The sequence below is a fragment of the Xenopus tropicalis genome, chromosome 2 (genome assembly GCF_000004195.4).
Source record: "Xenopus tropicalis strain Nigerian chromosome 2, UCB_Xtro_10.0, whole genome shotgun sequence".
Classification (NCBI taxonomy): domain Eukaryota; kingdom Metazoa; phylum Chordata; class Amphibia; order Anura; family Pipidae; genus Xenopus; species Xenopus tropicalis.
In genome coordinates this window covers 138,205,159-138,232,669 of record NC_030678.2, presented here as the reverse complement: position 1 = coordinate 138,232,669, position 27,511 = coordinate 138,205,159, and the positions used below count along the sequence as shown (strand labels likewise).

General features: G+C 39.3%; 2 protein-coding genes across 3 annotated transcripts in view; one reads left to right on the top strand and one right to left on the bottom strand.

The window, feature by feature from the left end:
* Window positions 1–13,096: 13,096 nt before the first annotated feature.
* ormdl2 (ORMDL sphingolipid biosynthesis regulator 2) lies at window positions 13,097–19,746 on the bottom strand. The gene is given in 4 exon segments (NM_001016075.2): window positions 13,097–14,750; window positions 15,400–15,551; window positions 17,370–17,544; window positions 19,723–19,746. Coding segments are annotated over 3 exon segments (462 nt in total). The 5' UTR covers window position 17,544; window positions 19,723–19,746; the 3' UTR covers window positions 13,097–14,614.
* Window positions 19,747–19,985: 239 nt separating this feature from the next.
* Window positions 19,986–27,511, top strand: part of sarnp (SAP domain containing ribonucleoprotein) — a 38,483-nt gene continuing 30,957 nt past the window's right edge. Inside the window, exons 1-4 of one of the 2 annotated variants that reach the window (NM_001016484.3) lie at window positions 19,986–20,303; window positions 22,302–22,401; window positions 23,354–23,400; window positions 26,227–26,294. In NM_001016484.3, coding sequence (NP_001016484.1) covers window positions 20,271–20,303; window positions 22,302–22,401; window positions 23,354–23,400; window positions 26,227–26,294 — 248 coding nt within the window. In that variant the 5' untranslated portion in view covers window positions 19,986–20,270. Of the gene's footprint in view, window positions 20,304–22,301; window positions 22,426–23,353; window positions 23,401–26,226; window positions 26,295–27,511 lie in introns of both variants that reach the window. The other variant, XM_012956973.2, reaches the window with a different exon arrangement.

Sequence of the window (27,511 nt, the reverse complement as noted above, 5' to 3'; positions counted from 1 at the left end):
TGGTTTTGGTTGCGCAGTTTGTGAAAATTGTATGCAAAGTACAAAAGACTGGATTTAAGTACTTTTTCCACAACTGTATGCACTAGGGTCAGAACTTGTGTGTAGGTGCTTAAAGGGAACACTCGGGTAGAAAGAGGCTTAAAGGAACAGTTCAGTGTAAAAATGAATCTGGGTAAACTAGACTGCGTAAACTAAAAAACATGTAAGTGGAGTGAGCAGATGTCTTAACATAATGGCCTGAACACTACTTCAACTTTTACAGCTCTCTAAGCTGTTAGCATTCAGTAACCAATCAGTGACTTGAGGGGGGGCCATATGGGACATAACTGTTCAGTTTGCATTTGAATCTGACCTGCGTGCTCACAAACAGTTATGTCCCATATGGCCCCCCCCTAAAGTCAGTGACTAAGAGGTTAGAGAGCAGAAAGGAAGAAGTAGCGTTCTGGCCATTATGTGAGACATCTGCTCACTCCAGCCTTTGTAGATTACATTTTTGCCTGACTAACTATATTACAAATGTTTTTTAGTTTACGCAGTCTATTTTACCCAGTTTAATTTTTACACTGAACTGTTCCTTTAAAAATGGATGCAGTCTAACAATAGGGGGCATAATTAGGGGTATGATCCAAAGCCACTAAAGATGTGGGCAGTTACAAGTAAAAAAATTCCATTAGGAAATAACTCCAGTCTGTTTAGAAAATATCTGCTTTTATGCATTTTCAAGCCATTTGTGGCCAGGATGCACTCATTTTCAAGGGGGGAAAAATGTCATTATCTACATGTCAAAATAGTCAGAATAGTCACTTCCCATTGGTTTCTGATTTTTTCGAGTTTGTTGAATTATAAGTCTTGAAAATATGGAATTAATTAATTTGAAAACTTAAATGACCAGTGAGGATCAGTGTGGGACTAAGGGCCCCTGGAAAACCTGCCTGAGTGTCCACCCTGGCCACCTCCATCAACCACTCCCCAGCTAAGGGCCCCTCTAACCCTATCTGGCATGCTACCCAATGCCCCGCCCCCATGATTACTGCCACCAATGCAGATGATCCCCAGATCTGAAAACGGGCTAATGATTGGATCCTAGCAAGGGCAACAACAATGTGCCATAGTGGTCACTCAAACCTGCCCAATTTTGATGTACAAAATATATGTAGCACGAAACTGCTCACCCCACAGCATCTTCAGCATCTGTTTGTATATGAGTTTCAGTTCAGAAAGGGGTGTAGTATCATTGTGAGACTATTTTATAGCTCATTTCTTATACTCTGGAGCTCTTACATAGTTTGTTGAACAGTTTGCCAATCTTTTCCTTCTGGAGCTGAATATCCAAGTCATTGGGCCAGTGATCCCAAACCAGTGGCTTGTGAACAACATGTTGCTCCCAGTGGCCCCAATGTAGGTGCCCATTTTTAAATTTCTGGCCTGGAAGAAAGTTTTAGAAGCACAGAGGCACAGATTTACTCCAAGCAGAACCTCCTGTAGGCTAGCATTCCACATGGGGCTAATAAATAGCCAATCACAGTCCTTATTTGGTGCCCCCCAAAGAAATTTTTCATGCTTGTGTTGGTCACCAACACTTTTTACATCTGAGTGTGGCTTTAAAATGACGTACCCTTCTTGCACTCAGCCTCATGTAAATTCTGCACCACAAGCAGCTGAACTTTAGCTCTCAGCTCCTTACTAGTCTATAGCATGGATCTCAAAATCAAATTTACCTCTTCGACCATCTTCATGGTCAGAGAGAGAAAGAGCACAGCAAAGACAAGGGTTAAAAGCCTCAGTGTCAACTGCCTAAACTCCCCCCAGAAAAGAATTCTCCTGTCTTCAGATCTCCAGAAACATAAGGCCAATGTAGCCTTTGTACCAGAAACACATTTTAAAGAATGTGTGTTCCAAATCAAATAAACACTTTCGTTTTGCATGTGCAGTGGCGATTCTGGACATATCGCCGCCTGAGGCGGCTCCTGGATGCCACCCCCGCTCCCCAGCGCTTACCTTCTGAGTGCAGGAGCGGGTCCGGGGGCGGTGAGATCGCTAGTGCAGAGAGCGCAATTGCGCTCTCTGCACTAGAAGAGCCGAATTTCCGGTTTAAAAACCGGAAATTCGGCTCTTAAAGTTACCAGGAGCGGCTTTTTGCCGCCCCTGGTAACTGGGACGTTCTGCTGCCTGAGGCGAGTTTCTCAACTCGCCTAATGGCAGAAGCACCCCTGTGCATGTGGCATTTATGCTAAAAGGAACAGCAACACCAAAAAATGAAAGTGTATAAAAGAAAACGGAAAATCATATCATACTTACCGAGATTTTCGTTTCCTGGACTGGAACATGGCAGTGGGCACTAATGGGTTAATCCCCCCTGCCGTGAGGAAGGTACAGGAAATGACACATAAAAAGACTTCCCCTTCCCCCAGCGCCCCATCTCTACTGACTGAGTGCAAAACTTAGGGTGGGAAGCCCCGTGCCCACTGCCATGTTCCAGTCCAGGAAACGAAACATACTAAAATGATGCACAGAATGTACTGGATAACTCCAGATAGTCCTGTAGTGAAATTATACAGTATAATATGAGCACTAGACAAAAAGTTACCAAATAGTAATGCATTATCACTATATTTACCGTACTATAATATAGTTATTTATCGATACACAATGAAGAAACACCTCAATGGCAGAGCGCAATAGTGCCCTAATGATGGGCTGCAGACGATACAGGTAAATAATAGCCTCAAAAAATATACTGCAGCAGATTATATTAATGTGCCTGACATCTCGTCTCTGAACTGTAAAGGAAACATACACAATATTATAACATAGAATATAATAGAAATCAATGATAAGCTGCAGTGATATCCCAAATGCGACCATACTTGGTAGTCAGGCAACACTATGTGGTAGAACTGAAAATACCTAATTCTCCATTTATATTAAAATCTGGCTAAACAGCTTCAATTAGGAAAATCTGTTGAAACACATACTATATTCAATAGAATGACCAGACTTCCTGCAGCTTTACATGTGCAGTAATGTATAGATAGGAACAGAGGGACAATAGTCATAAAAGAGGCCCTTCAGATGCCCTCTATTGCGCCCAGACTGCTTGAAGGCTTCAACATAAAACATTTTAATTTAATCTGGCCTTCGAACATGCTGCTTGAGAAATAACTGGCCCACTATATGAGATAAGTGGAACATAACTGTGCTTAACCGTTTTAAGATAACCTGCAGAGAAACATAAAGAATGAAATAAATGTATGTATGGTAACCGGTATCATTTATAGAGAGGTAAACCCGAAAAGAGAGCTGCAATGTCCCCCATGAATATGTTGCAATATGGGGGTGAGATGAGCGACAATGTACTGACTGGAGCATCATGATGGCTGCACAGAATAGTACTAAGTGGTTGCAGAAGGTAGTGTGCACTGCTAAACTACTGTATTGATATATTGCATGAATATTTTACACTGAATAATTGTACTAAGACAATACCAATGGCTGCATGAGTTGAACTACAGACACTTTGTTTTAATGTGCTGCATAGCTATATCCAGATAGTACTGGAAGCTACCGAAATTGCAATGTGGAATACAATGTATTGTAAGAATGCACATAGTATCTGGCAATTAATCTGCACCAACCTCTCCTCACAATAGGAGCTTCTCCCTCAAATAGGTATACAGCTTGTCTGCTCCGTAAAGTTGTGCAGAAATAATTACAATTTCCTCAAGGTTGGAGATCAATCACAAATCAGCAGGTGATTAGACTGCAAACTCCTCTGTTGATGTTGAAAACTTTTCACTTACCTTATAAACGTATAAATGTATAGTTGCACAACAATGTATAAATTGCTTGATGATTTATTTTTCCAGTTTCTGATGAGAACAAACAACTACACTTAAGTAGCACAATGCAGGATGAATATCATAACCTTCTGTGACAGCTCTGATGCGAGACTCACCCAATCTCCTCCCAATCTCAATACCAGGGGAGACAAATGAACAAACACACTCTGGTGCACTGGTCCCATGCTCTCATAAGTTATAGAGCTTACCCCCTGGAGCCAGAGTGTGCTAGTCTGAGACTCATTACAGACAGCCTGTAAAATACATTACACACACACAGGTTAAAATTCAAGCAACCTGAAGCTCCATGCGTAAAATAAACCCAATGGGTAATAACTTACACCCAGGATCAGTTTTGGTCAAATATTCCACACTATTTAAATTTCAAATTTGGCACCAACCGATCCCTTTAAAACATACCCGGAGGTTAGCGCATTTCACCACCAGCGTTGTAGACAGGGGCGCTCAGGCTGCAGGAGCATCAGACAGAGGAGAGCTACTCTGCTGGTAACGGGGGTTTGCACGACAGGAAGAGAATAGATGGGGCGCTGGGGGAAGGGGAAGTCTTTTTATGTGTCATTTCCTGTACCTTCCTCACGGCAGGGGGGGATTAACCCATTAGTGCCCACTGCCATGTGAAAGGAACAGGAAACTAAAATATAATGTGCTGCTGCCCTGCACTGGTAAAAGTTGTGTGTTTACTTCAGAAAGTCTACTATAATTTATATAAATAAGCTGCTGTGTAGCCATGGAGGCAGCCATTCAAAGGATAAAAGGCACAGGCACATAGCAGATAACAGATAAAAACCTATTGTACTCTTCAGAATTTATCTGTTATCTGCAATGTAACCTGTGCCTTTTCTACTTTTTTCCAGCTTGAATGGCTGCCCCTGTGGCTACACAGCACCTTATTATATAAATTATAGTAGTGTTACTGTAGCAAACACACCAGTTTTACCAGTGCAGGGCAACAGTGCATTATATATTTATTACTTTAAAGCTCTTTCATTTTTTGGAGTTACTGTTCCTTTAAACTACACAAACATGTGAAGGGAGAATGGTGGGGCAGGGTAAGGGAAGGTGTATTAAGTAAAATGGAGCAAGGTAGGAAATGTGGGAAAGAGGTAAAGGGATGGAAGAGAGATGGGGTAGTAGTGAGGACTGGATAAGAGAGGAGGGGGGGGAGAAGGGCACGCTGCTACTAGGTGTAGGCTGTAAAGCACTGTACCCTTAGAGTTATCAAAGCATTGTAAACAGAGGGGGTTGAGTAAAGATTCCCAAGACTTTAGGGGACCAGGGAGACCCTGCTTTTAGACACTGAGGCTAAAATATTGAGAAGAGATGGGGGAGTAGGTAAGTGACTTTCCATAGAGTGTGTTTATGAAAGGTCTAATATATGAAGCAGAGTTGGGAGAGGGAAGGGGCAGCGGCATAACTACTCTGTGCAGGCCCCCCCCCCAGAAAAATAATCTTCAGAAGGACCTGGCCCCATTCCCACCTCCCCCTCTCCCTGGGTCTTTTTCCAGTAAGCTGCAATGTGTATACTGGTGGCTCAGTTCTCTGCAGTTATTATATCCTGTCAATATATGTCCGAGAAGCATTACTTGTGAATTTACTTGTATTTCTGCATGTAAGAGATGGGAAAGTAACTGCAGTTTTTTTCCATAGGACCATTGCTATAGGACAGTGATCCCCAACCAGTGGCTTGGGGCAACATGTTGCTCCCCAACCCCTTGGATGTTGCTCCCAGTACCCCCAAACCAGGTAGTTATTTTTAAATTCCTGACTTGGGGCAAATTTTGGTTCAATAAAAAACAAGATTTACTACCAAATAAAGCCCCTGTAAGCTGATAGTGTGCATAGAGGCTGCCTAATAGCCAATCTTAGCCCTTATTTGGCTCCTCCATGAACTTTTATGATGCTTGTGTTGCTCTTCAAGTCTTTTTACATTTGACTGTGGCTCACGAGTGCTATAGGACATGCCCACCAGGTATGCCACATGGTGCCTATATCGTTGCAGTCTGATGAACTGAGGGGTATATTTTATTGAGCTTTGCAGGCGCATAGTATGCACAGTGGAGTAATTAGATGTTTCCATTAGGGTGACATTGTAGCTACCTTTATTTATTGTAGTGGAGCGTTTTCTCCATTGTATAGTGAGTGTAGAACCCATATCTCTCCCATTTTCCATGTAATGTACTTTGTCCTCATTAGCATGTTTGTTGAATTGGGAGTATAGAGGCGTGTTTTTGCAGAAAAATTCAAAGGCAGTGTAGGCTATTTGCTTTGATTTCAGAGTTTGAAGGGAAAAGTGTATCAGTTGAGAGGCTCTTTATTGTTCCTGATTAGGGATTTCATATTTTTGTGTAAGTTGGTCTCTTGTCATTAGTTTATTACTGGTGGTAAGATGGTGAAGATATTTCACAACATGCCACCATGTGAAGTTGCTCTGTTAAGCCGGAGGAAATAGGGGGTTGTTAAAGAGAGAAGTCATCAAGGAGGGTGTGTTAGCCATGTGGTGCTTATTACAAATGGAGTACCAGACTTGGAGCATTGCGTACATCAATGGTGAATTAGTTTTACAATTTTTCAGTCCTGGCTTTGGTGCCCAGAGTAAGCTTTGTAAAGACAAGGGTGCCAGTAATGCTGTTTCTATTTATGCCCAAAGTGGCACTCTATGCTCAGTGTGGATTTGGGGTATTTGGGCACATCTAGCTGCTCTGTAGTAATGCCACAAGCATGGTACCTTCTTTTTTATGTAGGAACATGGTTTTTCTATTGATAAATGGTCTCTTATGGTTCAATATAAACAACATTACATTGTTCTGCAGTAGTTTCAGGTCTCTAAGTGGTACCTCGATGGGGAGGACTCAGTAATACAGTAATACAGAATTCTAGGTAAAAGTACCATTTTAATAGAGTTGATTCTGCATACCCAAGATATACATTTTTTGTTCCAATCTCTCAGATTGTTATTCAGTTCCTTATAAAGTGGAGGTTAATTGTTAACATATACACTGTGTATATCTGGGGTAAGGCGGATACCCCGGTATGGGAGGTACTTTGCTCTGATTTGGAACTCAAAGCACTTTACAAATGTTTGTTGTTGTAATTGTATAAGTTTTACTACGGGTTTAGGCATATTGCATGGCATAAATTCACTCTTATCTTGTTTCAATCTCAGTGCCGATATTTGTGAAAATGTGTGTAACAATTTGAGCAGGTTTGGTAGTGTTGTTAAGTGTTGTGTTAATGTGAGCAGCAGGTCATCTGCAAATAGTGACACCTTTTATTGATCCTGTCCAATTGCATAGCCCTTTATGTCTTGGTGTTGCCCTATAGCTATAAAACTTATTTTTTTTAATTTTAAAACACCTGTAGTTTCTTTTCACAGGGCTTTTGTGGGCAGTTCATGGATATGTTTAACTTAAGGCTCTGCTGAACACAATATGCCAGGTAGGACTTCACTTAGCAAACAGAAAAAGGATTGCTGAACACAGTGGGGCTAAACGCACACTTGCTGCAATAAAATGTGTACTTAAAGGAGACATATCCTATAAAAATTAAGACTGTACCAGGGAATTATACTCCTCTAGATATAGAAGGAATGAGCTTAAAAAAGTTGTGTTTCTGACTGATTTATTGAGAAATTCCACAAAAACCCCACTAGCCCCGCCCATCTGTGCCACTTCCTGCTGGCTGAATTCTCTGGATGAGCTGGGGAGCTGGTGGCCCTCCGTACTGTAGGATAGGAACCAATCAGCAGCTAGGCTGACCTGATAGGGAACTGAAGCCTGTCTATGCCTGTGTGAGTGCAGGGTTGTGATTGGCTCTTCCCTCCTACTGTGCTTCTGGCAGGGACCGTTAGGACACGCCCACTCTTCATTTCAAACTGGGACAGAGAAGTGATATGATCTATAGGGAGCTCCAATAAAGGGGCCATTGTTACAGAGAGGATTATTTTTAAGCACAAAGGGAAACCAGCACCGGATATTATTCATAATTGCCTACAATATTAAGGTTTTTCCCATTTATCCAATATGTCTCCTTTAAGAATATATTTTGTCTACATGTACAGGAGAAAAATAAATGGGGTCAATACAAATTAATTTCTGTGTTCCTGCCTTGATGCAAACAAGGATTTATCTTTTAAAAATCAGCTAATTTTACAATATTTACAGTACTTTAGTCAACATTACACATTAGTTCCTGGTACTTATCTAATGTCCTTTTTGAAACAAGCTATGGTATGAACCTTTATAGCCTTCATCCTAAACCCTAACAAAGGGCATTCACTGCATCAAAAAGGCTTAGCTAATCGCTGTCTAATCCAGAGACTATTTAAAGAAGGGATACCAGGAAAGTGTTGTTGTTAAGAACATAAACCAATCAGGCAAGTGTCACAAACAGTTTCATTGTAACAAAACAACTTGCCTTTGTCATTGTGTTTCAAAGTGGGATAACCTTCTAAAATGTTTTTCCACTGGTTAGAAGTGCTTAAATAGCTTACTGTATGCCTATATTGCTTTCTTTATATTTGTGGATGGAGCTTCCATGTTATTTAGCTTGTTGGCTGAGCCTAATCTTTCATACTAGACAGTAACTGCCACACCCCTCTAGATCAGTGCTGTCCAACTTCTACGGTGCCGAGGGCCGGAATTTCTCTAGCATACATGGTGGAGGGCCGCTAATGGAAGCCAGTTTTGACCACTCCCCTTTTTGAAACCACACCCACTTCAAACCACACCTATTTTATCACAATGGTGGTAGCACAGCAAAATCCCAAATGCTTGGTCCTTACTGTGGGGATATCAACCATCATTCATATGTGAAAGAATTATGTCATATTAAGATATACCCTTAAATTCCATGTGCCTCCTCCTCCCCTGTGGATAGCAGTGCAACCCCCAGTACATAATTACACACCTTTGGGACCATTTAATGGCTATTTCCAACTGCTAACAAACTCCCACAACAAACCCCTGCCAGGTTCACCTCCCACAAGCAGCATAGGGCAAGCAGAGTATGGCACACACAGGCAGCACTCTGCCTGTCCTTTGCTGTCTGTGTGTGCCATACTCTGCCTGTCCTACCCTGCCTGTGTTGCCATACTCTGCCTGTCCTACCCTGCCTGTGTGTGCCATACTCTGCCTGTCCTACCCTGCCTGTGCGTGCCATACTCTGCCTTCCCTATGCTGCCTGTGTGTGCCATACTCTGCCTGCCCTACCCTGACTGTATGTGCCATACTCTGCCTGCCCTACCCTTCCTGTGTGTGCCATACCCTCCCTGACTTATGCTGCCTGTGTGTGCCATACTCTACCTGCCCTATGCTGGCTGTATGTGCCATACTCTGCCTACAGTACCTATGTCTGAGGTGTGAAGAAGGGAACAATGGGAGTGATTACAGTCTGAGCCTGAGGTGTGAACACTGCAGGGGGTGAACAATGCAGGTATTAAAAGGTGTGAAAAACACAGGGGATTACATTTTTAAACAATACAGAGGGATTACAGCCTGATTCTGAGGTGAGAACTATGCAGGGAGCCAGTTAATCTCAGTACTGATACTATTTAATGCTTACTCAAAGGTAAGCCATCAAAGCAGCCAGACAGGTGGGGGGCCACACAGAGGGGGGTCGCGGGCCGCATGCGGCCCGCGGGCCGCCAGTTGGACAGCACTGCTCTAGATAGTCTAAATATGAAGCTCTCAGCCATGTCAAATTGTTGCTGAATTTTCAGTTTTAGACCTGGAGACATCTAAGGCTAATATCCCACGGAGAGATTAGTTGCTGTCATTTTTAAAAAGGGAGTTCCAGCCTCAAGTCGCTCATTTTGTCTCATAGAGACAAAACATAGAGAAGAATATAAATTGGCAATACCTAAACCAACGATACTACTTCTCCAAACAATGTGCATTGGAAGCGCATAAAAATAAAGAACATGTGTAATATTTCTTAAATTAATAAAACACCCACAAGTGCAAGCTTGAAAAATGTGACCATAAATAAATTAAATAATACATTTTTTTTCCACCAGTGCAAAATGGTGAGCTGACACACTCACCAGATGTAAAAAACAGCAAGGCAAAGTGAATCTGCAGATTCTTGATGGGAGTGATAAAGCGGGCACAGGATTGCAGTACAAATCAGCAAAAACAACAATAAGCTCTATGCATTTCGCGTGATTAACTCACGCTTCCTCAGCCGGATCCTATTATTTATGGTCACATTTTTCAAGCTTGCACTTGTGGGTGTAATTTAAGAAATATTACACCATAATTTCACATGTTCTTTATTTTTATGCGCTTCCAATGCACGTTGTTTGGAGATCTTTGAATACCCAGTCAAAGGGGGGTTGTTGAGAGGAGGCTGCACACAATAAACACAGATTATACACACTTTACGAAGACCACGAGAAGCGCTGAGTATTTTTCTTCCTTTCAACGATACTACTTCGAATCGCAAATTGCTCCAAAACGCTCCGAGACCCTTTTTGGAGCGATTATACAAAGAAAGCATTGTCATTCAAAACTATTGGAATCACTGAAGGTAAAACCCACTGAGCGGGAAGTCGCTGCGATTTTCCCATTGCTCTGAATGTAAATTCTAATTGTGTGTGGGGAATATGACACCTGTATGAGATCCTTGTTGAGATCTCTAGTAATTGCTTGTTAGGAAAAGACAAGCAACTTTGCTTTTTAAAAATCGCAGTCACTAACCTTATTATTAAAAGATAATTACCGTTTTTGTGCCTCTTTTTCAAACTGCCTAAAGGAATAAGTATGTTTTATTTTGCCTCATTTCATAGGCTTCTGTCAACTATTTCTGTACAGGAAGTAAGATGCATGGTTCTAATCAAGATAAAAACTAGCTGCTTATCAGGTTTGGGACCTATGGCCAATGGCACACAGGCTTTTTTTTTAAGTACTTTGCCAGCATTAATTATAGGCAGTGCCAAACCTGTCTCCTGCCACCTTCCATTGTGTCTACTGGGAATCATGTGAAAGCTGATATATGTTTCCTGAAACACTGAGCTAGTCCTACTGACTAAGGTAAAACAAATCACGCTAATAATAATTGTTAGCACCTGTAACCTTATGTGTGAGTTTAGTAGTAATGTTTCAGATGTGCAACTCCCCAAGTCTAATGTTTTTAAAGGGATAGATGGTCACATGCAAGTCCTTGAGTTAGTAACCACTGATATAATCCATGGTGCAAACTGATTTGATCCCAGTTTATCTGGACTGCAAATCTACTGCTCCACAGTACTCATCCCCATTAAATTGCTATTAAACTAAGCAAATGCGAAACAAATGACTTCATAAAATCCTTCCCAATCTTCATAGTGACCATCAGCCCATTTGGGTTAACCCTCACAGTTCTGAATTTCAAAACTTACAAAGCTTTACATTCTAACTACATCATGGAGTCAGATTCTTAAACCATTTGTGTCCAGCTTAGGCACACCCTCCAACAATAGTTTTTTGTCTTCCAGACCAACCCAGTGCCATGATGCTTCTCAACCAAAGCTTATATAAAAAAAAATGTATAAAGCTGTAATCTGCCCCAAAATGAGGATATACAAAGACCTAAAATTTAAAGGGGTGGTTCAACTTTACATTAACTTTTAGTATGTTATAGAATGTCCTATTACTAGCAACTTTGCACTTGGTCTTCATTATTTATTTTGTTATAGTTTTCACTGACCCCTGCAGCCAAAAGTGCTCTGGGCACTTAGTTTAATTTAGTAATAGTTACTTTTTATTACTTATCTTACTATTCAGCTCCTCTCTAGTCATATTCCAGTCTTTCATTTAACCCACTGTCTGGTTGCTAAGGTAAACAAGACCCTAGCAACCAGATAGCTACTGAAATTCCACTGGAGAGCTGCTGAACAAATAGTTAAATAACTGAAAAACCACAAAAAAATGCCTTTGAATATCAATGTCTACATCATATTAAAAGTTAATTTAAAGGTGAACAACCCCTTGAAGTGGCAGCAAAAGATACAAGGGCTGATAGACCCTACCTGAGCAGAGGTACTATTCCCCATCAAATCACTGGACATGATAGACACATACAGTATAAAATAATGCTTAGAATATATCTGGTTCTGCAAAGGTACGTGAAAAGAAAGCAAATGCGCAATGCCCAAGTTGCCATTTTACTCATGATACATGTATGTGGGACTATCGTATACTGTTTGCAACAAATTACCGATCAATTAATTCTCTCTCTTAGTTCCTGCCTCTTGGAAGTTCTAAATTAACATATGCCATGACTGCCCCCTAGGTTTCTGGTAAAGGTTCTGCTTAATCCCACTACACTGCAATTCGACAGAAAATACAAATACAAGCCTTCCAAGGCTAACCTTATGGCACAAGGATGTCCAAAGACTTGTTCCATGGTGGAGATCTGCAGATCACAGACTAAAGCCTATTAAAATTTGTATGTAATCTCTGTAAATTAAGCCATATACAGAAAGATTGGTTCACCAAATAAGCAGATCTTTGTCTGGCCTGGCAATTGAGCTGTTGGTCCAAACAGGGCTGATCCTAGTGTGACTCCAGTCTCCAAAATTAATGGCCTATGCAGGTACACTGGGAAAGGACTGCATCAGTGGCCCTTGTGGTCCTCACTCAAAGGGATATTCAGACCTGCCCTACAGATAGCTGATCACTGCCTAGGAATTGGTTTGGCAGGCTGTCATTTTGACCCCATACACAGGCTGCTAAACTCTACAGCAAATATTGGTCCGTTTATGTAATTTAGTTATATAAATGTGTCTGACTGCATATATATGCAGTCTGTGTAATTGGTATGGAACACAGGGCCACCATTAGTATCATGGGGGCCCCATACTACTCAGTCAGCAGGCACTTCTCTCAGGAGGCCCCAGTGAAAAGCCAACTGGTGGGTCCTTCCAACAAGTAAAATAGCCTCAATGAAGAAGAAAAAAAAAAGCCCCTGGCATATATTACTCATTATTGCCTACATACCAGATGGGGTTTTTATGCTATATGTCTCCTTTAATGTAATTATTATTTTTAAGAGTATTTTTGTTTTCTGTCAGTATCACTTTAAATTCTGGTGCCACCCTAGGGCATGCAAATATACATAGCTGAAACAATCCCACTTTTCTAGAAGATAAATTTTTCTTACGCAAATGGGACTTTCTGAAGAGTATAGTATCGTTAAGTTTTAAAGAAAGAAGTCTGAAATGAGCCTAACTATATTAAGATTAGTCTGGGGATTTTGAATTGTGTATCCAGTCAGAACTTTATTTTCAAATTATCCATTTTATAAAGACGGTACCATAAACAGTACAGTAATTAACACATAAAATGTAAAGATTTGGTTGTCTCTATTTCACTTCTTACACTTATGTGAGATTTACAAGCCATCCTTCATTTTTATGCTAGATAGTAGCAGAATCTGATATTAGAAAATGCTAAAATATGGGATAAGATATGGGCATAAATTGCACGTGTGTGGCAGAGAGATACCCTTAGAACAAAATAATAAACAGCTAACATTCAGATTATTTGCTCTCTCTACCTATTACAGAATCACTTGTAGTATGCCTTCAAAATGGTTGACAAGCCTTTTTTTATACCCACATTTCTAGCAATCTCATGCAATAAGTAATGTAGAACATTTTCAGGTGAAATTCTGGTTAAACTCACCAGATTAAAAAATGAATTAATCCAAGCAGAGTTTCTGCACTGATTACTCAGAACTTGAAATGCCAATGTGGGAAGCAATATAAACACTATTTTGAAGGAAGAAGTGGAATGGTGTTAGCATTTTGTTACTTTGAATCCATTTGCAGTTAATCTGGAATGTCTTTTACCAACAGTCCTTATCACTGAGGATTTTAATTATATTTAATATATTTTTAAATTAAATGGAAGGAGTAGCCTACAGATATAGGGGTAGGACCCACCTAATGTGCAGTTGTAGGGGGTGCAGTTCCTAGCAGACTGCCTACCTGCAGCCCACCAGCAGAGGAGCAAGTGACTGTGTGACAGCTCGGCTGAATGGGTGACTAGCGTCAAGCACTAGGGGTGGTGATGGAAGAGTGACAGCTCATGGGAACAAGGAGGGGGTAGATAGCAGCGGTGAGGGTGGGGCAGCTGTGAGTGTGCAGGGCACAGGGACAGGGACTATTGCCTTGGGCAACAATACTGCCTGATTCAGCTTGTCTTATTTATGCACATGCAGATAGCTAATTTTCAAAATATCAAATGCTTATCAGGTCCTACACGTCTTTGTTAGTGTAACGATACACATCATCCTTTTCCCTATTAAATTAAGCCATAACTTTTCTGTTTCATAGATAGCAAATTTAAAAACGCCCCATTCACCCTATTTGCATGAAAGCAGTTGTATGAATTGTGCATAGTTGCAACAGTTTGGTCCCCTAAAGTCCTTGCTGCACAACATAAGCCCTGCGCCTGATTGTAGCACAGGGGTCATGGAGCAGCACTTGTTTCACAGACCGATGTTATTTATGATCACCATGTAAACTCTTGTACTTAAATCACTGCAGTACATTAGTCAAGATATTGTCATAAAATCACTTTTGTTATTAACTCTTGATGCTGAATTGCATTATATGTGGCTTCAGTTCTGGAACACATATCCTTCCCAATACACCATGCTAGGCAGTCCAGTGTAGACAGCCTCCATTTGAAGGCACAAAGAATGATATGATATTTAGTTAACCACTATATGATACATGTTGGATATAAGTTGCTTAGGGTAAAAGATCCTCTTCAATACTTGTTTATTCCAAATATTCTTACACCATGAAACTGCGGAAGCTTTGGTAGTAGGACACTGAGCAGCGAGACTGTGTTGATAAGGAAATGGGCAGGATCATACTTGGTGTAAAAGCTGGCAAGCAAGTATCTGGGATGAAAAAAAACAAGTTTATATTATATCTCTGTTTACAGAAAAAAAGCAATAACATTTAGCCTACTACACACAGGGAAATAATATTTGGAAGCTCAGCGGAATAACCCTTCATGCTAGCTATAACCATACCTCTGTAGAGCTACTCAAACATGTTATACACATCATAAATAATATCTTATCTGGGAAAATCATAAGTTGATATGAATGTAATTCACACGCTCCTTGAAGACTAAAAGCACTGATTATACAGAATACAATTCTACATTATAGGGCATTTTTAAGCCTTTATATTGTCCAAGGCTGTTGCAATGCCGTCTCTATATTCTGCAGGAAACCTGCTTGTGCTGCCAAGCCAACCAGCAGCTTTAATTCTCTGACCTGAACCACATAAACAAAGAACTTTACTGTGACAATCCAATCATCCACTACTAGAAATCTAACACTCATGCTGCTTGGTTAAGGTGTTCAAAACTTTTAAACTGACAAAATTCAATAATGTTTCTGGGTTATGTAATGGTCTTTCTTGGCTGTCACAAAAGATTGAACTTCAATATGGGAGCTAAACATCTTTATTTAATACCTTGTGCTCAGGTATATTATACAGAGCTTCAGCAAATGCTGGGGCAACTAAAAATGCACTTACAGCACAATAGGACTAATAGTGAGGAACTTGCGAGATGAAGTAAACTGGATGCCATAGTCCATCTGTTCCCAGTGGGTGAGTAGCCTTGCCTTTCCCTGGTCAGGAGTCTCAAAAGGTGTACCTTTAACTGTGTGCAGGAACAGGTACATCACCTGCAGAGAAAAACCAAGTGTAAATCTATGCTGTGTTTGAAGCTAAAAGCTAAGGTTACTTAACATCTCATAGGCTTTTATAATCAGTAACATATATACAATTTTAAAAAGCTTGGTAAAAAAATTGAATTAGATCAGGTTAATAGCATATGCGTTATGCTTTGTACTATATCTATGCATTTACATTCTAAAGCAAAAGAATAAGGATTTTTTCAAACACATAGCCCTTGCTAGGACTAGAATAGTGCAATACCCCAAGTACCATGCCCATATAACTACAATACCATCAGGGTAGGACATATGAGAAAGTGCCAAAATCAAGGCATGAGTAAACTGTAATAGAAAACAATGTAACAATTATATACAGAAACACAATAATAAGTAAGACCAAACAGTGAAAGATTTACATAACTGAAGTCATCTGAAGTTAAGATACTGCACATAGAAGGGTTGAGCGGAATAGTCAAGAAAGAAAAACACTTATATGTAGTCTTTTTTGTAAAGGCCTAATTTCTAACTACTACCCAATATATATAAATGCAGGATATTCTTCAACATAATGCACTTAAAGCAAAGGCTTTATCTAACTAAACATAAAATACATCCCTTAAGCCTTAAACAAATAGGAAAGGTGTCAGTCTCATAACTGATAACAGCACCATAAACATTAATAATCATAAAGCAGTTCAACTATAAATACAGGAAGGTTCATGGACTCCTGATTTTGGGATGCTCATTCCAGACCACCAATTTGGAACGGCGAGTGAGCTGAATTTTTTTTTTGCAAGAGCAGCAAGAACGGAAGTATCTGCCTACAGACAGTTCAAGTTTGAAAGCACCCATATTTTTTATTATTTATGATTCAGTCCAAGTCAGCAGCTTATCTGTCGATGTATGGGGCACTGCAACTTGCCCAAAACCAGCAGGTTTAAAAATTCTGTCGATGTAGCGATCAGTGTAGCATGTAGATTTCCTTCTCTGGTAAGCATTTTATTTTATTATATTTATTAGGTGCAAAGCTACTCCCACGAGTGTCAGTGTGAAATATTTTCTTTTATCGTCAAACCAAACTCCTCTATGTAGAATCCATACAGCTTATCAAGAAAGTAAAATGAAAGGGGTCCTCCACCCAAAAAAACTATTTTTGCATAAAAGAAAATGCAATTCTAAGCAACTTCCCAATACACATTCAATTATATTTCCAATGGTTTTAAAGATATTTGAAATATAACTGCTATTGCAGCAGCGCTTGTCACTTTCTGTTCTCTGGGTTGTACGTAAATCAGGAGTCAGGTCTCCTTCAGGTCTTTTAATGGGCTTTTATCATCTGGTTTGCAACACTGTTTCAGGAGTCAAAGCCAGGTGTTCAGAAAAGTGTAAAACAGGTGCTTTTAATCACAAATACAAGTACAGATAATTTTAAACCCAATGACAAGCTGTAATGAATGTATACTGGAAAGTTGATTATCTCCTTTTCTTTCACTCTGAAAAAAATAGTTTTTGGGTGGAGGGCCCCTTTAAGTGTTTTGCTCTATTGCTAGAACACAAACAGGAAGTGATCTGTTCTAAAACAATGCATAAGCTGCAGGGTATCAGACTGCTGTGTATTACCAATATTCACATTAGCAAAAAAAAAAAAAAAAAAAAAAGGCCATGGGAAGTCCATTCTATTTGCAAAAAATGATGATCAGATCAATGTGGGTTGAAATAATACAATTTCAATACATTTTACTACAGCATCCCTCTAATGTAACTAAACAGACCCTTGTTGTTGAAGATTTACCAAGCATTTTAGAAGAGTTCCAGGAGCTTACTCACAAGGTTATGTATGACATTAGTCAGGGTCCAGACAACTGGAACACTGAAGAATGGGAAACTCAGTAGTATGATATGCAGGAAGCCCACCAATATAACGTATGCCAGCCATATCCCTCGGCTATTCAGTACCCTAGTGTTGGGGTTCACCTCGCTGTGAGCCACCCCAACATTCATCCTAAAAGAAAAAAAAAAAAACACATTTAGAAAATGCGCATGTAAAATAATACAGAGATGCACTAAAGCAATCCTTATTATTCAAACTGCTTCTCTTAGACTCAAATAAGCTCTTGTGAAGTGACAATTCTAGTCACAAAATGCACTGAATGTTGTTACGGAGACAAAACTTGACTTTTTTTACATGTCTTTCTACAGCGAGGCATATTTCCTCATTAATTCAGCATATTCTATGTCGCAACGGAAGAACCGAACAGAATTATTTTTGGACTGGCTTTAGAATGGTATTTAAAATAGGCCCTGGCACAGAGGTCAAACAGCCCCCACCAGCCCAATAAATAGTGACGGTCTATGGCATCTTACAGCAGCCCCTCTGGCATTTGCCAGAATCCACAGATTGGCAGTCTGGGCCTGTTTCGGATAGTGCAAGCAGTGACCAACAACCTGAGATAACAACTAACCCCATGTGCATGAGATGGATAGCAACGAAAAAAAACTGCATGAACCAGCACAAATGCATCACTTGTGTTGGAAAACTGTGTATATTAAAAGAATACTGTCATGGGAAAACATGTTTTTTTTAAAAACCCATCAGTTAATAGAGCTTCTCCAGCAGAATCCTCTATGGAAATCTGTTTTTCAAAAACACAGATTTTTTTATATTTAATTTTGATCAGCAGAACAATGGGAAGGTGGGAAGGTATCAAGATAGCAGCCCCCAGTAGATATCAGAATAGCACTCAATAGTAAGAAATCCAAGTCCGGCTTGGGACTCCTCCAGTTACATGGGAGTAGGAGAAACAATAGGTTAGCTGAAAGCAGTTCTAATATGTAGCGCTGGCTCCTTATGAAAGCTCAGACTCAGGCACAATGCTCTGAGATGGCGCCTACACACCAATATTACAACTAAAAAATACATTTGTTGGTTCAAGAACGACATTTTAAATGGTAGAGTGAATTATTTGCTATGTAAACAGTGTAATTTAGAAATAAAAAGTATACCATAAAAATCATAACAGTGTCCCTTTAAGGAAAGATGTCAGCAACACTTAATTCAAGAGCTGATTTGTGTGCCCAGGCACTTGCAGCAACCCAGACTCAACTGCCAAATGAGCACTTGACACAAGTTTTTTTTTGCACACAGCACTGTGCCATGCAATCTAAAATAAACCCTATTGTTTAATAAAATTCAGATGGGAGCAGGCTGGATTATCATACCAACCCTTTAAAAAGCCAGGGTATCTTATGTTTTTAATATGGATGTTTAAATAAAAATGCAAATTTTTTTCTTTTAATTTTTGTGTGAAGTTTGGGATCCGTATGGATTCTGCTGTTTGGCTTGTTCTTTAAATCTGGGGGCTGTGTCCTATCTACTTTGGCTCTTTTTGACTGGCTGTTGAGGATCCTTCTTTTTGAATTAGTATTAATTATTTAACCCACGAACCAAGCAGCACACAGAGCAACACTGGAACTAAAAAAATATTTTTACCCATAGTAAACTGTTAAAGTTATTCCATGAACTTTTTTGTGATCTAATGACAGTGTGTTAATAAAAAGGTATCAAATACACTCTTAAATGTCCTTGTCTATAACCATACATTATTGTTGTCCATTGAAATGAAAGCAGGGAAACAATTACTGCTAATGAATCTCTCAGATGTTTACATAATTCAGTGGAGCTAATAGTGCAAGGCTGGATGAGACGCTCAATAAGAACTACAGACCCTTATTATGGGACGCCACCGGGAATTCTTGAGTGTATGTGGTGCTGGGGAATGGGCTTGATGCATGCAGTTTCTATGCATACAATATAGTTTGTTTAAAGAAGCAGAAGAGTCTGTGAGAAGCCGCACAAAGGCATGTGATGGTACAACCAAACATGTTTTGAACGCAGTATTTTATTACCCATCAGGTGCCATAGATGGCAAGTAACCCCATGTCATGAGAGAGATAATAACCCAATTAAGGATTTATTTTTTAAAAAAAAAAACCTAATTCCTCTTTTATCTCAATGGCAACGTAAAATAAGGTGTCAAAAATCCATGATCGCCGTCACGCACAGACAGGCACGTTCAGCATACACCCCTCTAGCTTCTGAACTGCCACCGGTCAAGCACCGCCTTTACACAACACAGTATAACCACCCTGCATAATAATAAATAATGCTTAACCCTCTCACCTGTAGTTAGACCACCGCCTGTCACCGGTAGCCAGGAAACACAAAGCACTTCCGGGAGGAAGCTGTAAGAGGGTGGTGCTCAAGTTGCGTTTCTATCTCCTATCCCCAACTAAGATGGCAGATATACGGAAGTGAGCTTTCTCCTGACTTCCGACCTCCAATAACATGGCAGTAGTTACCCAAAGCGTCACTCAGTCTGCTGCATAAATAGACCCGGTGATTGGCTGAAAGATTGTTCACAGCTCTAAAGCGGATTGGTCCAAACTGACCCAACCTCTGCAGTGGCGGCTTGACCCCGTAAAGGCCAAAGGTCTCTCCTCTCACTTATAGGGCTGTATTGTTTAATTTCTTTTGGAAGGACGAGGTTCTGCTTTCTGGAAGGCGGCAGAGAGCTCACAGGAAGTTGATAAATAGAAATTTGTTGGTTACTTCCACCTCTGTCGATCCAAATTGCCGCGCGTATTTTTCCACTGACGTCAACTGGGCGACGAACCAATCCGCGTGTCGCACCTGAGTTGTGCTGCGCAAGGCAAGTTGGCGATTGAAAGATGGCGGAAACTGTGGAGCTTCACAAGCTGAAGGTATTCCACGCAGGGAGTGGGTTCTTTCTATCGGGGCCTCGTGTTATAACTGGAAATCGTTTTGTGGCACTGCACCTTTTATATGAATAGCGCAGGGTTCTTCTATCCGTATAGGTTCTGTCTACATCCAGTGTTTGTAATGGCTTTCCGCAGGCAGTGCTGGTAGTTGGACTTCAGCATTGGGTTAAATGAATCTATTGATATAAAATCCCTGTAATAGAATCCTGTCAACTTATTTGTGGCCTAGTGATTCCATGGCAGTGCTAGATGCTGCTAATTGCTCTGATTTATTTCTCGTTTGTAACCCAGCCCACCCAGCTCACCCAGCTAGATTCTTTGGGTTTTTTTAGGAAATGTGCCCATTCTAGTTTGTTTTCTGGAATTTTAAAACAAAAATAATTGTATTTTGTGAATTACAGAAATAATTGTAACTTTGTGAGATCAATTCAAACCAATGGGTACATCTGTGTGTTTCAACAGAACTTTTTTCCCTCAGGATATTCACCGATTCTCTACATGTGTCAAGTGTTATTGAGTTTCTTTATCATTAGAGGAGAACTTAATTTATAATTGCTGGGGGTGCAAAACTGTTAGGCACCCCGGCCCGTTGTTCCTGTTAACTAGAAACTGCGCCAGCCCAGGGTAGGATCATATTTGCCACAATAATCTTCTGTCTTCTTTTCTCGGGCCTAGGCAGGTACATGTGCAGTTGAGTGGGAAAACAGTCTTTTTGTGTATAAGTTCTGCACATGCACCTGCCTGGACCAGAACCAAGAGAAGACAGAGGAAGCCGAAGTAGATGAAGAGTTCACACCATAGGAATAAGTGCAGGTATATGGAGCGGAGTGGAGGTTGACCTGAAAAATGGGAAAGCAGGCAGAAATTTGTACTTTTCGGTGCAGATACAAGGAGTTGCATAAGAGAGCAGATCCACTTTTCTCAACCTAAAGAAAAAATGCTGATTGAGCAGCACTAACAATACAAATCTGATTACATTTTCTGCAATCCTGGCTTGGATTCCTGACATTATTAAAATAATTTAAGTTCATGTATATTGGAAAGTTGCTTTATTGCGCAGAAAGTGTTTAAGTGGAAGAACCCTTTAAACTAAACTAATCTTGTTAAGGCTAAAACAACTAACTTTAAAACTGCTAAAGTGGCCCAAGAAATGACTGAAATGATTATCTACCATAGGATTACGGGCAAACACTGTCAACAGTTCTGGAATCATGCCTATAAATCCAGCTTTTTAGTGGTGATGCAAGATTTATCTGGGATTTATTTAAGTAGCACCACAAATATACAGTGCTTTTTAAGGGGGAAACCTAAACAGGGGTACAGTTATTATAAATTAAACGGCATAAATACCTACTAACACTTTACAGATTATTGTATCTGAATTTACAAAAATAGCTAAGACAGAGTGCGCAAGAAATTACTTGCGCTTATGCTTGTAACTTCATATGACTATAATATTGTATTTTGCATGGTTGTATTCGAAACAAGGCCAGCTTTATTTGCAGTTATGGTGAGGTAACAGAGGACCTATCGCCCTCATACATGCCTCCTATGTACTTCACTAAGAGAGGCACTAAATTGCTACAGAACAGTTGCCCATAGCAACCAATCAGGGTTTTGCTTTCATTATTTCACTAGTAGTAGTAGACTGGTCAAAACTAATGTTGATTGGTTGCTTGTAAAATTTAGCACTTATGTTAGTGAGCCCTAGTTTTGTTTTACTCACACTTTAAAGTACTTTCAGAATGTATTCTCAGAATATTAGGGAAAAATGTATTACAACCCTTTCTTAGATTGTACATACTGTAATCCAGAAGCACTCTGGAGTCGTTCTCTCTACTAATGAGAATTTCACCAATTTTATTTCTTGCAACAACATATTGAATTCTTGGCACAAGTATAATTGTTCCTGGAAAGTTAGTTTATGCAATAATTTCTTTCCCTTTTTTTTTTTTTTTTTTTTTTTTTTTTTTTTTTTAGTTGGCTGAACTAAAGCAGGAGTGCCTTGCTCGTGGCTTAGAGGTGAAGGGGAACAAGAGCGATCTTATCAGCCGTCTGCAAGCCTATATAGAGGAACATGGTTCGGAAGAACTTCTGTTAAATTGTTTGTTTTTTTTTTTGTTTTTTTTTAAATATGTTTGTTTTTAATGGCATTTATATGGCATAAGCACACTAACAAACTCTGTGGGGCCTATCTTTTTCCTCCTCTGTAATTTTCATCTAACCATGCTTCAGGGACATAAGATTATGTCTCTAAACTAAACTGTTATTCATGATTTAAATTAGACGGAATGCTTTGTTTGTAGTTCAGGAGTATTATGCAATACCTCTGCAGAGAAATGTGAAGTCTACACATATAGTTTACACCTTTTGCAGAAGCCAGGGACTGGCTTCCAACAGGAATATCCAGATATATATATGCAATTAAAAATTGAAGCTAAGAAAGTATAAGTGAACCATAATTATCATATTTATTTACATAGATTGCTTCAATAGTGTCACAAACTATATTTTTAAAATGACTTTTTTTGTAAGAGGCTAAAAACAGTAACCATAATTCACATAGAAGGACATATCATTTATGTTTTCTTGTGATTTTGGATTGTGGATTTTTTTTCTAGATTGCAATCATGCAATCTAGAAATGATGAAAAATGTCCAAAAGCAAAAACTAAATAGACAAATGTAAAGACATTTAGAGGACACAAAGTAAAATAACTATGGGTTGCCAAGTTAGTCACCCCCTTGTAATTCTAGTTGCTTACCTGTTAGCTGGTGCACCAGATGTCCCCTTCAATTTGGGCAGGTGCAGTACATTTCTGGTCACTGTGTGGGGTGCCCTCCATACCTCCAAGTTATTGCTGCACTGATATGCATGTTAATGTGACTGTAGTTCCAAATAGTACTGTGTTGCTTCTAATATACATGTGAACATGTTTTTGGGTTTGTTTGCTGACTTTACAGTTACAGGCTATTCTCCATATTGATGGATCTTTAGTAATGTTTTTTTTTGTATTCTGGTTTGTCTTGTAGCTGAAGAAGAGGCTAATGAAGAAGATGTTTTGGGTGAAGAAACAGAAGTAAGTGCAGGACTAACCATTAACGAAAATTGCACTAGTAATATAATAACCCATAGTGTGCATGAATGTATATACTTCCAGGAACCTATATCCCAATAAAGATGTAGTCATTTACTTTTGGCATTTCAAGGGTTGGGACTCTTATCACAGGGGGGTTGATGAGAATGAGAAAAAGCAGACATTGTTAACTCTTATTTTTCATCTGTCTACACAGCTGAGGATCCAGCTAATGAAGGCATCCTTTTTAATAGACACAAATCTAGTAATATAACTACTGATGCACGGGTCACTCGGGAGGAAATTCAAAAGAGACTTAAACATGTAATGGTAAACAAAGGTCCAGGACCGAATGGTATTCATCCTAGGGTATTAAATGAGCTTAGCTCTGTGATTGCAAAACCTCTACTTAATTTTTCAGGATTCATTGAGGTCTGGCATGGTGCCAAGAGACTGACAAATTGCTAACGTGGTTCTGTTATTCAAAAATGCATCCCTTCACAGCCTACAAACTATAGGCCTGTTAGTCTGACACCAGTGGTAGGAAAGCTTTGTGCCAGCATGGTTTTATGTGTAACCAATGTTGCCAGACTAATTTAATTGTCTTCTATGTGGAAGTAAACGGGAATGGCAATGGATGTCATCTACTTGGACTTTGCTAAAGTATTTGATACAGTACCACACATAAGGTTAATGATAAAATTGAGAAATATTGGCCTGAAACATATTTGTAATTGGATAGAGAACTGACTGAATGATAGGTTACAAAGAGTAGTGGTAAATGGAACATTTTCTAATTGGATCAGTGTTAGTTGAATAACCTGGAGGTGGGCATTGAAAGTACTGTTTCTATTTTTGCTGACGACACTAAATTGTGACAAACATATAAGTTCCATACAGGATGCGGCCACTTTGCAAATTGGAACACTGGGCAGCAAAATGGAAAATGAGGTTCAATGTTGAAAAGTGCAAAGTTATGCAGTTTGGTAGAAATAATTTAAATGCTAGTTACACACTAAATGGTGGTGTGCTGGGGGTATCCCTAATTGAAAAGGACCTAGGGGATTTTGTTGATAACGAGTATCCAAGTAACACAGTATCCAAGGCTATTGTGATTCTAAAATCTACAGTTAGTATTGATGTGTGTGTCTATAGTTTATGCATAGTATGAGAGTGTATAGATAGGTCAGAATCGGGGATGAGCGGAAAAATTTGCTGCGTGACCATAACATCCACTGCGCATCACCTTCTCTGACGTGCACGTAGCTTTTTTTTTTTTAATGCATGCGTCATTCTTTTGCGCGTCCAAAGCCGAGGCGCACCAGAGAAAGCGATGCCCGCGTCAAAGAAAGCAAATTCTTTTGCCCATCTCTAGTCAGGATAGGTTTGTGTGTGTGCTGGGGTTTGAACTTGATGGACTTTCGTCTTTTTTTTCAACCCAGCTTAACTATATAACCATATGTAACTATGTAACCTGGTGTCTGTAACAGGCAGTCTCAACCATCCCTTTCTCAGCTGCACAAGAAATGTAGGCAGTCGCTGGCTGCTGTTCTCTCTTAGTGCAATCAGACCCGGTTGGAACAGAGAATGCACCGGCATTTAACAAGCATACTTGCCCCCCCCCAATATAAATAATTGGCCATCATAATGTTCATTCAGGTCCTGGAGACCCATAAGCTTTAGTCTATTTGCTTTTTTTATTCTCTTTGTAGAACTGATGCCTTCAAACATATAAATAGTTAATTGATAAAGAAAGCCTGTGTGGGAAAATAAGAAATGTACTGATATAGAACTATGCAGTGTTACAGATGATCCCTAAAATTATCTAAACATTAAATACACCCAGTATGATTCTTTTCTACCAATAAGTATCAATTATATCTTAGTTGGGATCAAAATAGAGTGTGGGATATGAGCTTCCTGTAAGTCAGGGCTCATTATATATACTGTTTTGATAATCATTTATAAAGCACCAGGTGAACCTGGTCAATCTTGAATTGCTGCTCCCTGTATGCAAGTCCGTCTGCTGTTGTGCTAAGTATCATTTAATAATTCACCTGGCTTATAGAAATGTTTGTGGTCAGTTTCAGTCTTTCTGCAGAACCAAGAAGAACCCTTCTTAGCACTGTGGGGGACATAGTTATTAACATTTGAATGTGAGTTTTTATCATGATTTGAGGATTTTTTGCGGCCAAAATGCAGATGTATAATTGAGTTTTCTATTGTGTTTTTGCAACAACAACCCCCCCCCCCCATTCAATTCAAAATTCTATCATGGGAAAACACATTTTTTTTCCCAAAATGCGTCCTGTGTCAGTTAATAGCACTGCTTAAGCAGAATCCTGCACTAAATTTACAAAGGCCGAACAATTTTTTTTTTTATATTTTTATATGTAATTTTTAAATTTGACATGGGGCTATACATGTTAGTTTCCCAGCAGCTGCTCAGCAGAACAATGGGAAGGTAAGCATAACAGGTCTCTGACATCTGCATAACTAAAAATGCTGCCATGCTCTACCTAATGGTAGATTTGAAAATAGCAGTAAAAAGCCAAGTCATGGCTCCTTAAGCTACACTGAGTAGGAGAAACAATAGCTTATCTGAAAGCAGTTCTGTTGTGCAGTGTTGGCTGCTTCTGAAAGCCCAGAATAAGGCACAGTGCACTGAGATGATTGCCTACACCAATATTACTAAAAAAGTTTGTTGGTTCACGAATAACATTTTAAATGGCAGAGTGAATTATATTATTTGCTGTGTATTTAGTAATAAACACTATACCATAAAAATCATGACCAAATCCCTGGTAATCTGTTTTCCTTTTATTTCAGGAAGAGGAGCAGAAGAGCAGTGTCGCTGCAGTCAAGGAAGAAGAACCTGATGACAAACCAGCTGATACGTAAGTTACATAGTTCATTTGGGTTGAAAAACAAATTCCATCAAGTTTAACCCCTTTAAATGACCACCATTGCATATATAAATACACATTCAGACATATCTATGTGACTTAAATCCATTAATAGAATATGCCTTTACAGCATCACCCAATAGGGCTTTCCACAACCTAACTGCCGTTACTGTGAAGAATCTTTTTTAACTGCTTTAAATGAAGTTTTGTTCATGATGTCTAAATTGTCTAACATTTCTATGTGAAAAAAGATCTGCTTTCTGCCTATAATGTATTTGGAAAGAATAATCAACTCCCCTTGCAAGTGCAGACAGAGGCAGCAATAAATATACTAAGAGGGGTGGGATTTATCAACATTTGAGGGGTTTTTTTTTTTTTTTTTTTTGCGGTTAAAACTAGAATTCGAATTATGGTTAAAAAAACAAAAACTTTGCCATCAAAAAGCTTGCGAGTTTCTATAGAAGTCAATGGGAGTTCTCCTAGGCAAAGTCAGCCATATTTTTAATTTGAGATACTTGAGTTTTGGATTTTTTTTTTTTAAGTTTGATAATTTTAGGTGTTTTGATTGTTGTTTTTTTTTTTTTTTTTTTTATTTTCCTTATTAATAAGTAGCAAACATTCAGTATGCAAGTTTATTTGATTTAGATAAACTCAAATCCACAAACTTAAAAATTGCTAAGATCCTTAAAAACAATGACTTGCTCTGCATGCCAACAGGTAACCAGTGAACTAAAGATTAGTATTTGGCCACTTTCAAATCCTGAAAAAGTGTTGTACCAACTAGCTGAACCAAATCAAACTACTTTTAAATTCCAAACAAGGGATGGGCAAAATAATTTCACGTGGCAAGTATATTTGCCCTGTGACAGTAATATAGGAATGACGCACATGTAAAAAAAAAAACTACTCAAGCGTCAAAATCCCCTCCCATCCCTACTCTGAGCTACTGAATGCAACACATTTTTGTTCAAAATTTGACATTTTTCTCTCTAAATCCCTCAAATTTTAATATGAAAATTAGGGTTTGGTATTTGGCTAAACCTTTTGTGTAGGATTGTTTTTGGCGGAATCGGAAAATAGACTTTGATATCAATAGACATCCATACTATAAATCAGTGATTCTTTCTTAACTACATAAACCTTCAAACCTATGTTACTAACCATAATCCTTTATGGGACTTTGGCATTCATCCTAAATATATCTCTCC